Below are 12,537 nucleotides of genomic sequence, written 5' to 3'. Positions count from 1 at the left end.
GTTTCCACACCTGACTCTCCATAAAACTGAGCTCATCCAAATTTCGATTGTCCTCAGATATCAAATCACAACTCGATATCAAATGTTCTCTCTCAAGTAAACCACGGATCAGTTCTCCAAGACATTTTAAATTTTGTCCTTCTGTTTAAATCTCTCCATGGTCTCACCCCCTTCAGCTTTGTAACCTCCTCAGTTTGATAAATAACAGGTAGAATTTTAAGGATGGCGGGCGATCGATGCTTGCCATCCCAAAAGTCAGAGCCTAAAGCGCAGTTGCCAACTCTTGAACTCCCACTGCCATTTACAAAAAAATAAATTTAGAGTACACAATTCTTCTTTTTTCATTAAGAGGTGATTCAGCGTGGCCAATCCACCCACCTGCACATCTTTGTGTTGTGGGGGTGAGACCCACGCAGACATGGGGAGAATGCACAAACTCCACATGGACAATGACCTGGGGTTCGAACCCGGGTCCACAACGCTGTGGGGAAGTAGTGCTAACCATGGCGACACCGTGTTGCCCGTCCACTACCATTTAATGCTCACTTGAGTGTTGATTGGCAGTGGGAATTGTGACTGTGTTTGGGCAGATGGGTTCCCGTGGGAATGCTGCCCATTTTACACAACCCGTCCCCCGCCTCAGGGAGAGCATAAAATTCTGTTCCACTGCTTCTGCTCCTTCTATCCACCTCCCTTCTCTCCACTGTTAGTTAATCACACAGCCTGGAATTCCTGAACTAAACACTTCCGCCACTCCAGCTTTAGTTCAGGATTAATTTTGCCCCTTACACCTTGCTAAAGCACCTTGGGGCAAAATTTCTGTACGTTCAAAGGTGCTACAAATATAAGTAGTTATGGAACTGAGGCAACTTTTCTGAGCTATACTAAACGAGGCGCTAAAAACAAATTAATTAATAAATTGAGCCTGAATCCCCTGGTCAATGTTTGAGATATCCACGTTTATTATTAACCCATTTCTTGCTTCATGCCACCCCTTGCTGCATTAAAAATAAATTATTTCAGAAAACTGATGAAGCTCACTCACTTGAGATTTGAAAAACAAGTCAAATTACAAATTTTTTATCTGATCAGTTAGAAAATTCTTAAATTTGCAAAGCTGCTTTGTACAAATAAAGAACACAATTTGAGTTCTCCCTTACAATAAAAATTGTATTAAGTATCTGAACTAAACTACTGAAATACATCATAGATGTTCAAAGAAAGAGAACAAAAAGTTCAGTCAAAATGCAGTTTATTCTTTTTGAAACAAAATACAGATGGAAGTATTGAAACAGTCAACAATTTATAGGTTTGTAAAAGGGCCTGTGTGAATTTTCTTCTTTTGAAAGTCTCATCAATTTAAAAAAATTAAGATGTAACAATAGAGTTTCATTTTTTTTTCAAGCAGCACCTGTGCTACTTCATTCATTTCCTACTAGCACAATACAAAGTCTTTGGTTGCCAGTTGTGTAGGGGCAGCTCTGCTTCCTGTCATTTCCACAAAATAATGTAAAAATTAAAAATGCATCTAGCATTTGCAACGTGTTGGTACTCTTTACTCTACTGGAGTATCAACTCATTTTAAGAAATTAATATTTAAGATATTTTCATTTCCACACTACACATTGTACCTTTGTTCATAATTTTGTATGCTGTCATATGAAGATATAGAAAAAGATGGGTTTCAAAACTTCCAGTCAATACAGATTGCACTTTTTCCTTCTTTAGTTGGCAGTTTGAGGATGAGGGAAAAGCGGGAAATGGTGAAAAAACACTGCTGAATAATTTTGCCTATTGGTGAAACTAGGAAATAAGTTTTTAGCAATCACTACTAAAAGGGACCAATTTACCAGATTATTAAGTAGTGATAATTGTACAAATTGCACAAGACATTTTACAGCAGCAGCTATACACAGCAGCAAAACCATGCAGCCCCAAGTTATAGTGCAAGCAAAAACTCTTTCCACAATGATTTTTGAATAGGCGTTGTGGGGGTCAAAAATAGACACCAAAGAAAGTCTTGCAGAGTTTCTCCCTTGTTTACATCATCTCCCTGTAGATTATGAAACTTCTGTCCTAATCTTGTATACGCCAAATTTAACCATCATACTCACATGAATGAATGAAGCACGCAAGTCCATAAAAAACATTGGGACTGAGAAAGGAGTGCGTTTCAGCTCATTGAAAGCACCGAGAAAGGAGTGCGTTTCAGCTCATTGAAAGCAAAATGTAAATAGTTTGGCTAGGCTGTGTAGAGGGACAATGGAATAAATGTACTGCAAAAAAAAGCTTGAAATATAATGATGACTGTCAATAACTGAAACGATGAATATAAAATCTGATTTTGCAATTAAATCTGTGGTGGCGTAGGGAAAGTGGGATGAATTAAAAAGCAGTACAAGTCATAATACAGAACACAAGAGAAATCAAAAACAACTTCTGTTAAAATGCTTATCAGGTACAAGAACTGCAGTGACTGTTAGCAGAAAGCTAGAGAATTTAAACATCACATTACACATAGTAACTCATACAAAACAAGAAAATACAAAGTTGAATATTTGACATGTGACAAATACGAAACAAAAATATTTTTCAAATGATCAAAGAGGGAAATTCAAGAGGATATCCGTTTACTAAATTTCCCGAATGCACAAAATTCCAGCTCAATTGGATCAATTTTAAAATTGTAAAATCAATTAAGCCTTCAAAGCAACCTGTTCTGGTGCTCACAGATTACTTTGTAAGACAGTGCTCGCTTTTGTATATAAAATTTCAAATTCTCCATTCAGTTCAATATTGCCACAGCCAATTAACTTAATACTTCAAACTTAATTTTCTCCACTATTAACGGTGTGTGAAATACACATGGCTTTTCAAAAGCAAACTTCCCTGAAATGCTAATGACTCCTTTACTCCTTTCAGGATATAGGTCCAAATGTAATCCTGATCAGTAATTTAGCCCCTCAAATTGCAAAATATGTTGTAAAAAATTATAACCAATATTGTTGCAAGTTTATATAGCTTTATAAAAGTTCAACTTTTTTGCTGCAGTGGACCTTTGTAAACTTATAAAAGATATTCCATGGTTGAAACAAACTCCTATCCTTTAATGGCATCCTGACGACTTGTGCTTCAATACTACTGACCAGTGTCATTTTAGCTTACAGTTTTCTAATGTTTATCTTGAAGATTAATGCCTAAAAGCTCAACTTTCATCTCTGGTTTATTATTCAGGTATTCAGTTTCTAGTAAATTACGTTGTACTGGACAACCCAGTTTAGTGGTGTAGAACAACACCCTTCCTCTTCAAATACAGATATATTTAAAATAAGTTCCTCGACCGTCTCCCCTCCCACCCCACTGTGACACTGGTGAAAGTGATTTCAGTGTGCATTCAGATTATTATTCTACTAAAACAAATTCCACAATTCTTTTGCACAATTACCACTGTTATGTTTACAAGGCTCAGCATAATAAAGAACTGATTAGCTCAGCCTTAAAATAATTTTCTTTGAAATGTATTACATTATATTAGAAAATGTATGATCCTTTGTTCGTTTCTTCAAACTTCTGGCACAGTATTAAATATTGCTTTGATTGAGTTCTAAGAGATTGGAAGATGTTGCTTCAGGATTTCTTTTGTTGTTTGAGGCATTTTGTCAGGAAATTTTATCTGAAACTCTGCTATATAGTCACCGCGTTGAGTAGGTGTCTTAGGAAACGGTAAACCCTCACCTCTCAGCCTCTTCACAGTCCCAGGCTTGATAACATCGTTGCAAGGTAGAGGAATCACTCTGCCATCAATTGTAGGAATATTAACTGTACAACCACATAAGGCCTATGAAAGTAAACAAATGTTTAATTATACAAGATATTTAAAGCCACTTTTGTCGGACAAAAATTGTAAAACAAACAATTTATATGGACAAAATAGAACAGGAGTAATCCATTTATTTTATCAGGCCCATCTTTTCAAAGGAAATTTTTGTGGGACAGTACTAAGCAAATAACAAGGCATATTCAGGGAGTAGAGAGTTGAGAGATATTCTGAGTCATCTTGACAAAGTTCTATAGAGTTTATATAGGTGTTAATTGGCCAGAATTTTATGACCAGAATTGTGGTTTTTTTCAGTCATTGATTTAGGTTCTTAAAACACTGCATTTCAGTAGAGTATGAAATTCTAATCCATAGTCCCAACTCTTGTATCCAGGGTATCAAATGATAACTGCAGTATCGGATAAATTGGTAGAGTCCAATCTAAGAAATATAGGTAATTTAACTTTTGTGAAGTGTTTTCAGAAATAGTGAAGGTTTTCTGGGAATGATTCTCCCAAAAGGGAAAAAGTTCCCTGGCGAGCACCTTTAGCCATGTGTTTCCCGAGTGCATAGGGACATGGTGTATTAAAACAAACCTGTACAAACCCTTACTAACACAGTATTCCTAACTTTCACCTCAAAGAAAATAGCTTCCATTTACCAGTTAAACAATGCTTAACAATGAAACAAAATACTCCTAACTGCTGTTTTTATCTTCAGGTCAAAATCCATTTTAAAACATAGTTAGCAAACACAGGGTTATCGGCTGTACTTTTGAATAGAGTTCCCTTTAAATTACTGATTGGATAAAGAGATCTGGGGTGGGATTCTCCGGTCTCCGATGCCGAAATTGCGTTCGGCAATCGGCCGGAGAATCACAGTTCCTGACCAAATCGGGGGCGACGCCGCTTTCTCGATGCTCCGCCCCCTCCAAAGCTACATACTTGGGAGAGTACTCCGCGCAACGTATTGATGGCTTCAGGACATTGCCTGAGGCCCGACCCCGGTGCTCCGTTCCCGTCTCACACGGTCCCATCCGTCAGGAACTCGGCATGGCAGCTGCGGACTCAGTCCAGCGCCACCACAGTCAGGGAGGGCCGATCCGCGGGCAGGGGGCACTGTGGGGTTGATGGTCTGGGCTTGCGAGCCAACCAAGAGGGGGCACTATTTCATGGGCCGGGTCCGCGAGCTGCTGCTGCCATGCAGCATGGCGTGCCACTGCAGGCTGCCGCTGTGCACATGCGCGGCCATGGAGCCGGGTGCTCAACCTGCCAGCCTTTGAGAAAATCACTCCTGCCCTGTTCACAAGCAAATCTTTAACTCCCTGTTTTGAGAGCAGCTGCTTGTCTGGTCTGTCCCCAGTCAAACCTTTAACTGAACTGTTTCTCTCCCCCCACTCCCCAAACTGAAAACTCAACACCTGAATACTTCAACCCCTGGCTCCTGCCATTAACTAAATCATCTTACTAAAACTAAACACTCTGAAATAATCTGGGCGTTTACAGGTGTTTGTCAGCAGCTGCAGCAGCGAGAACTACCCTGCTATTCAACAGCATTTTGTATGACCTCGGAGCGTTTCTTTCCGCCGAGGCCACACTTAAAGACTCATTCTGCACGCGGGTCCAGCAGGAAGGGCAGATTGGGGTTCCATTTTGTCCAGCTGCCCATATCTGCTCCAAACCACCTTTCCTGATCTGCCCCCCAATCTTGAGGAGGCCTCCGGGAGCACCCCCACATCCCCCTCTATGTGGTAAGGACCCTCCACCAGGTCCAATTCCTGGCAGTGGCACCGGGGCACTGCCAGGGTGACAGGCTGGTAGTGCAAAGATGCCAGAGGTCTCTAATGGCCTCGGAGGACCCCCCCCCCCCCCCCCCAGGTGCCAGTACTAAATGGCACCCTGGCAAAGTCTCAAAGTCGTGGCAATTAGGTCCCGGGTACCAGGTAAATCCCACAAATGCATATTTAAATGAGCTTTAAGGGAGACTGTTAAATCTGGCAACTACTTCAATCGTTGCAAATATCGCGAGATTCAACGGCCTTGTCCCAACACCAAGTCAGGCACGACGATGCAGCTAAATCACGCCCAAAGTCTCTAATTATCTACTCCCCAGGGAGTCCCTCTAAATATAAACAAAATTCCATTTGCCCAACTTCAGCAAACAATATCCATGGCCAGAATAAATTATGATCTTAAGTTTTAATTGCACCTCCATCTCCAAAAAGCCAAGCTGCTTTTCAAACCAGTCATATACTAACCCAGGCTTTTAACACTGACTGCACCAACTTTGGACCAACAGTCCAAAGATGTGCAGGTTAGGTGGATTGGCTATGCTAAATCACTCCTTAGTGTCCAAAAGGTCAGGTGGGGGTTACTGGTTATGGGGATAGGATGAAGGCATGGGCTAAAGTAGGGTGCTCTTACCAAGGGCCGGTGCAGACTAGATAGGCCGAATGGCCTCCTTCTACACTGTAAATTCTATGATTAACATAGGATACAATGGGTGGGATTCTCCGTTGCCCACGCCGATATCGTAATCGGCGATCGAGTGGAGAATCCCTTCTGACACCCAATCGGGGGCGGTGCCGGTTTGACACTGGTTTTTGAGTCTCCATCCCCTCCGAAATGAGGTCATTGTGTTGTGCGCCACACGCCGCTGGATAGGCTCTGGCGCATCATCGGATGCCCCTCCCCCGATGGGCTGCTTTCCCAACGGTGCAGAACACTCAATATATTTTTTGTCGACTCTGCGTGGCAGCAGCAGACAGACTGTGTCCAGCGACGCCACAGTTGACTGGAGCCGCGCTGCTGGACGGGAGGACTTCGGTGAAGGATGAGGCACTGGTGGGGGGTGGCGAGGGGGGTTACTGGGGGGCTTAATTTGGCAGGCCGGGTCCGCACGCGGCTGGCACCATGTTGGATGGCACAGCCGCCGCAGGCCGCCGCCGTGCGCGGCCACAGACCTGGCCATTCTCCAGCCATTTTTTGTGTGGGAGCCGGGAGCTTTACCTGGCGCGGCCACTAGCCCCCCAAAGGTCCTGAAATCGGTGCAGCTGTTTTTTCTGGCGTAAAACGCCACTGTTCCCATGTGAGCGTCAGCACTTAGTCTAGAAGTCGGAGAACCCAGCCCAATACATCTGAAATTCCTAAATTCATCACAAGAGCCAATATAGATCAGCGAGCACATGGGCAACAGGTGAATGGGACTTTCTTCTAGCTATGACATCGGCAGTCGAGCTTCAGATTATTTCAAGTTTACAGAGGGTAGTACATGTGAGACCAGCCAGGAGTTTGAGGAATAGAGTCTAGAGGCAACAAAGGGCATGATTAAGGATTTCACAATGCAGATAAGCTGATATAGGGGCAAAGATGTTGATGTTCTGTTCCTCATTTGGCTATAATAATCTTAATTCACAGTATCGTATCGATGGCCAGCCTTTAGTGCATTCAACCATTGAAAAATTCATTTGGATGTGACTGTTACAAGTAATTTGAGGTTTACAAATCATGTGCTGGATTCTCCGTTTCTGAGACTAAGTGCTGACGCTGGTCATGAAAAGTGTGAACTTTAAGAATGGCAAAAATGGCCCGACAGGTGCAACGGTTCACCAACTCTAGAGGGGCTAGCACCGTCGTCACGTGAAACGGCGCCGGATTTGCCGGTTCCACGATTTCCGCACAGCTGCAGCCGCACTTAAGCGATTCACCCCCCCCCCCCCCCCCCCCAAACACACGCACTGTCGCAGCCAACATGGCTGGAAAGAGAGCAGCACCTCGGTTCTGGGACGCAGAGCTGGAGACCCTCCTGGACGCCGTAGAGGAGAGGCGTATAGTCCTGTACTCTGGCCCGGGAGGAAGGTCGTCAAGCGCCGGCGTTCGCCATGCCTGGACGCAGGTGGCAGACGTGGTCAACGCCATTGGCGAAGTCGCCCGGACTCATCCAGTGCAGGAAGAAACTGTACAACCTTTTCAGAGTGGCCAGGGTGAGTAGGCAGCGCTGTGCCCCTGACACTAACCCCCTCTATCCCCCACACACATGTTACTCGGACCCCCCCCCCCCCCCCCCTTATGGGGTGCACCCATGCCAGCTGCAATGGCCGGGTGTCCTGGCCACTGATGTCATCATCTACCCAACCCTTGGGCTGCATGCGGCGGACTGTTAACAAGTGTCGTTGTTTGTGTTCCCCCCCCCCCCCACCTTCCCCACCCCAGGACAAGGACGCGCACAACCGAGCGGGAGAAGATTGGAGGAGGACCACCAGACCTGCGTCCCAACACAGTGCCCGGGAAGAGGGCACTGGACGTGGTCAGCGGCCAGGAGGAAAGGGATGTCGCTGACGCAGAGATGGGCGGCAGGCGAGGATGTGAGACCCCCTGCCTAGTTGCGGATCCTCAAGACACATGTGTGCTCCCGCCCACCACTCCCGAGAGCATCGGCGGCATTGCCCAGGTGCAGGCCGGCGTGGCAGACACAGAGGGAGGTGACCCAGTCCCAGAGGGACGAGGCCCACTCACTGACTGATTTGGCACAGACCCTCAGGGTGGTGACACAGTCACAGAGTGATGTGGTGCAGTTCCACACAGAGATGGGCCACTCCCTGCCGCAAACGTGCAGACCCTTGTCGAGACCAGAGCGGGCCTCCAGGACTGGCAGCGGCAGGTGGGCCTCAGGGAATGGCTCTGTTTGCACCCCCATCCCATGGAGTAGCCAGGGGGCCACCAGGCACCCGAGGATGGAGGAAGAATTGAGGCCCTTGCCGGTGACAGAACAGCTCAGCACCTCGGACTCTCTCCCCCCCCCCCCCACCGGGTGGGCAGCAGATAGAACTGAGCGCCACCCCAGGAGGCACGCGCCAACGGGGACCCTTGGTGCAGGGCAGGAGTCACAGCAATCCATCTCCACTCCTGCTGTATCATCTGGGGAACCACCTAGGCGTAGTGTTAGGGCCCGTAAAGCCAGAAAGTTGGACACCAGTTAAGTTGGAACGGGTGCTGGGCACAGTTCAGTTATAAGGGCTAGGGCACAGACTATATACCTCTTCACATTAAACACGTTAACACCATTGAAACCTGCCTCTCTGATCTGTCTGGTAGGTGTGGGTGGTCAGTGCTGACCAGTGAGAGTGGGGGGGTTGAGTGAAGGTCCCGTGGGTGGACCGTGCTCTTCCCCCCCCCCCCCCCCCCAACACCCCCTCTCTCCCCCCCCAAGCGATTCAACAGGACCGTGTGATGGACTCACATGCAGGGATCACCCAGGTGGAAGGTGCTACCGTGAGCAGGTCAGACGACGTGGAGTACGGAGCGCATCGCAGAGCGGTCTGCCATCATCCTCCATCCGATGGAACATCTTGTAGCGCTGCAGGTATGTGTAATGGAGGGAGTGTGCAAGCCGGTGGTTTGGGAGATGAGGGGGTTCAGTGGTGTCCGTGTCCCAGGTCAGCTACCCCCCCTCGTCTGTGAAGTGTATCGCGACGAGTGCGTCTCGTGCACGCTGGCCCTGACAGTAGCGTTGTGCGGCCTTTCGTGCCTGGCCGGCCCCCTGCCCCCTCTCACATCATGCTCGTTGGACGAGGCCTGCCCTTCCTCCTCATCCATTACATCACCCCTCTGCTGCGCGATGTTGTGGAGGATGCAGCAGACCACCACAAGGGGCCCTACAGAGCAGTCCAGGCACCTGAAGCGCATCTTCAGGACCCTCTAGCACCTCTCGACCACACCCCTGGTCGCTGTATGGGCGTCGTTGTAGCGGTTCTCCATGTCGGTCTGTGGCCTCCGTATAAGCGTCATCAGTCACAACCGCAACTGGTAACCCCTGTCGCCCAGCACCCAGCCCCGCAGCTGGGGTGGGTGGGGACATGGGGATCACCGAGTGCGCCAGTATGAACGATTCATGTACACTGCCCAGGTATCGGGTGCAGACGTGCATGAAGCTCATCTGATGATCGCAGACCAGCTGTATGTTCATGGAGTGGTAGCCCTTCCTATTTGTGAACAGTGGCCTGTTATCCACCGGTGACCGTAGGGTAACACGCAGCCCGTCCATCACCCCCTAGACCAGGGGTGGGCAAACTTTTCTGTGCAAGGGCCACATTCAGAAATTCACAATTTTAAAGGGCCGCATAGTATATTAAGTAAAATAATTATTATTTAAAATAGCCAAAATAAAAGGTTTTTAAAGAAAATTTTTATTAATTAATATTTTAAAGTAGAAACTTTACATGAAACATATTTATTTGAAAAACAAAGTAACTCAGTTTAAAGAAAAAAAGCAATTAATTTTTATTAATTAATATTTTAAAGTAGAAACTTCACATGAAACACATGTTGTGCTGAGCAATGATCACCCTACTCAAGTCAACGTATCCACCCTATACCAGTAACCCAACAGCGCCCCCCCCCCCCCATTAACCTTAATTTAAAACATTTTTTTTTTAATGAGTTGATATTGGTGGGCCAAATAAAGACCTTTGGCGGGCCGCATGCGGCCCGTAGTTTGCCCACCCCTGCCCTAGACCTAGGGAATCCCGGCGATGGCAGCAAACCCAGCTGCCCGGTTATCCTGGTGGCCGCAATCCACAAGATACTTGATGTACTGCTCCGCCTGGGCATACAGGGCGTCGGTGACGGCACAGATACAAACGTGTGCTGATGTCTGGGAGATGCCGGACAGGTCCTCACTCGGCAACTGGAACGACCTGTCGCATAGAAATTCAGCACGACCGTCTCCTTGACGGCTACCTTGGCGGCGGGTGTCCTCCCCCATATCCCTGCGGTGCCAGGTGTGCAATCATCTGGCAGATGTGTCTGACTGTTTTCCTGCTCAACCGCAGTCTCCTTCTGCATGCCCGGTCTGGAAGGTCCTCAAACAACATCCAGCGCCTCCTTGGTCCCCCCTCCTCCTTAGCCTGTTGGGTGGGCAGCCGGCCCTCCAACCTGAGTGGTTGCCACCTGCACCTCTGCAGCCCGCTCTTCTGCTGCACCCTCCGCCTCCTCTCTGAGCGGCCCCCACTCACGCTGCCACAGGGCTTCATGCAGGGCTGCGGCCATCGCTACGCCAGCGAGTATTGCAGCTTGGTGACCAAAAGCCATTATTTTCTGCAGGGGGGAAAAGGCAAACATGTTAGCATTGTGCATAAACCTGTGCCCAACGACGTACCGTGGGGTACACGGTGGCCCGGTTGGCACTGCAGGCCCCACCTACGCATGCCTCCCTCACCCCTGCACCCGGCCCCATCGGTGCACCCGGCCCCATCGGTGTCCCCGATGGGTATGAGTGAGCACTCAGCAGACAAGCAGTGGCCATGACATAGATTGAGGAGCACCAATGTTCAGCTCTCAGCGGGTTATCATCAGCCCCTTGCCTTCGACAGCGTCGCGTTGACAGCGCCGACACAATCCCTTGGGTGGTGTCATACAGACCGTGGTAGGTTGGAACAGGGGTGGCGAAGGGGAGGGGGGTGAGATGACGGACAAAGCCACGTCCAAAGTGAAGTGGGCAAGGGCCTTCCTGGCCCTTCGTTCTTTCTGGACCCTTGCCACTGTCGCCTGTCCTCCACCCCGGTCCTGTGGGTCCTTCCTGGGTTTGTCCTCCAGCCCTCCTCGTCCGGTGCCTCCTCTTCCTTCCCCTCGGAGGTGGCCGCATATTCCCCCCTCCACGTTCAGCGTGTTGCCCCGCTGCAGTGGCAGGTTGTGGAGGGCACAGCAGGCCACCAGGAAGCGGGCGGCCCCCCGGGAGTGTACTGTAGAGCACCACCTGAACGGTCAAAGCACTGGAGACGCATTTTGAGGAGTCCAATGCACTGCTCAAATGTCAGCCCGGGTGGACGCATGGGCCTTGTTGTGTCGGGTCTTTGCATCGGTCACTGGCCTCTGTATTAGCGTCAATAGCCAGGTTCTCCCAAGAGCCAATCGGGCATCCTAGGGTGGTCCTCGAAGAGGCCAGGGATGTCCAACTGCCCTAAGGTGTAGCTGTTGTGCACACTCCTTGGAAAGTGTGCACACACATGCATGATCTTCATGTGGTGGTTGGCACACGAGTTGGATATTCAGGGAGTGAAGCCCCTTCCTGTTGATGTAGGGCATTCCCTGACGGCCTGAAGTGTGCAAAACAACATGCGTGTCATTATTTGCTCCCTGGATCTGGGGCATCCTGTCAATGGCGGAGAATCCTGCTGCCTGGGCATCTTGTTGAGCCTGGTCCATGTCAATGTTTATATAGTTTGCTGCCCGGGAAAACAGGATACACTTTTGGACTGTAGATTGCGATATGCCACACAAGTCCCTGCTCGAGCCCTGGAATGGTCCTGCGGGGTTAAGGTTCAGGACTGTGGTGACCTTGACGACCAACAGGAGTGGGTATCCTCCTACTCCATGTGATGCCATTGGCACCTTGGGCCATCACAGGCCTCCCCCTCTGGGTCCCTCCCTGGGCTGATAGGTGGCCACGTCCTCGGGGTGTGGGGCAGGGCCTGGTCACTAGATTCCAGACACCTGCACATCCCCTCTCCGGTGCACCATTCTCTGGTCGCACAAATGTCCCTGGTGCTGGGGCTCAGCCCTTGGATGTTTGGATGCTGGCCACTGCATCCGGGGCATTGCTTCCTGCAGTGTTCAGGCACAGTGTCCAGGCATCATGGTCTGATTGAGATGCTAGACGATAATACCCACATATCACGCCTACCCATGGGAATCCACTTGGGGAGGCGTAAAGTGCTTACTTGA

At 48.6% G+C, this 12,537-nt stretch overlaps 1 protein-coding gene across 2 annotated transcripts in view; it reads right to left on the bottom strand.

The window, feature by feature from the left end:
• Positions 1–1,235: 1,235 nt before the first annotated feature.
• dnajb5 (DnaJ heat shock protein family (Hsp40) member B5) overlaps positions 1,236–12,537 on the bottom strand; it is a 66,861-nt gene continuing 55,559 nt past the window's right edge. For both annotated transcript variants that reach the window (XM_038790793.1, XM_038790791.1), the window contains exon 4: positions 1,236–3,838. In XM_038790793.1, the coding sequence (XP_038646721.1) occupies positions 3,605–3,838 (234 nt within the window). In that variant the 3' untranslated portion in view covers positions 1,236–3,604. The remainder of the gene's footprint in view (positions 3,839–12,537) is intronic.

The sequence above is a fragment of the Scyliorhinus canicula genome, chromosome 3, assembly GCF_902713615.1.
Source record: "Scyliorhinus canicula chromosome 3, sScyCan1.1, whole genome shotgun sequence".
Lineage (NCBI taxonomy): Eukaryota > Metazoa > Chordata > Chondrichthyes > Carcharhiniformes > Scyliorhinidae > Scyliorhinus > Scyliorhinus canicula.
This window is presented reverse-complemented; position numbering and strand designations above follow the sequence as displayed.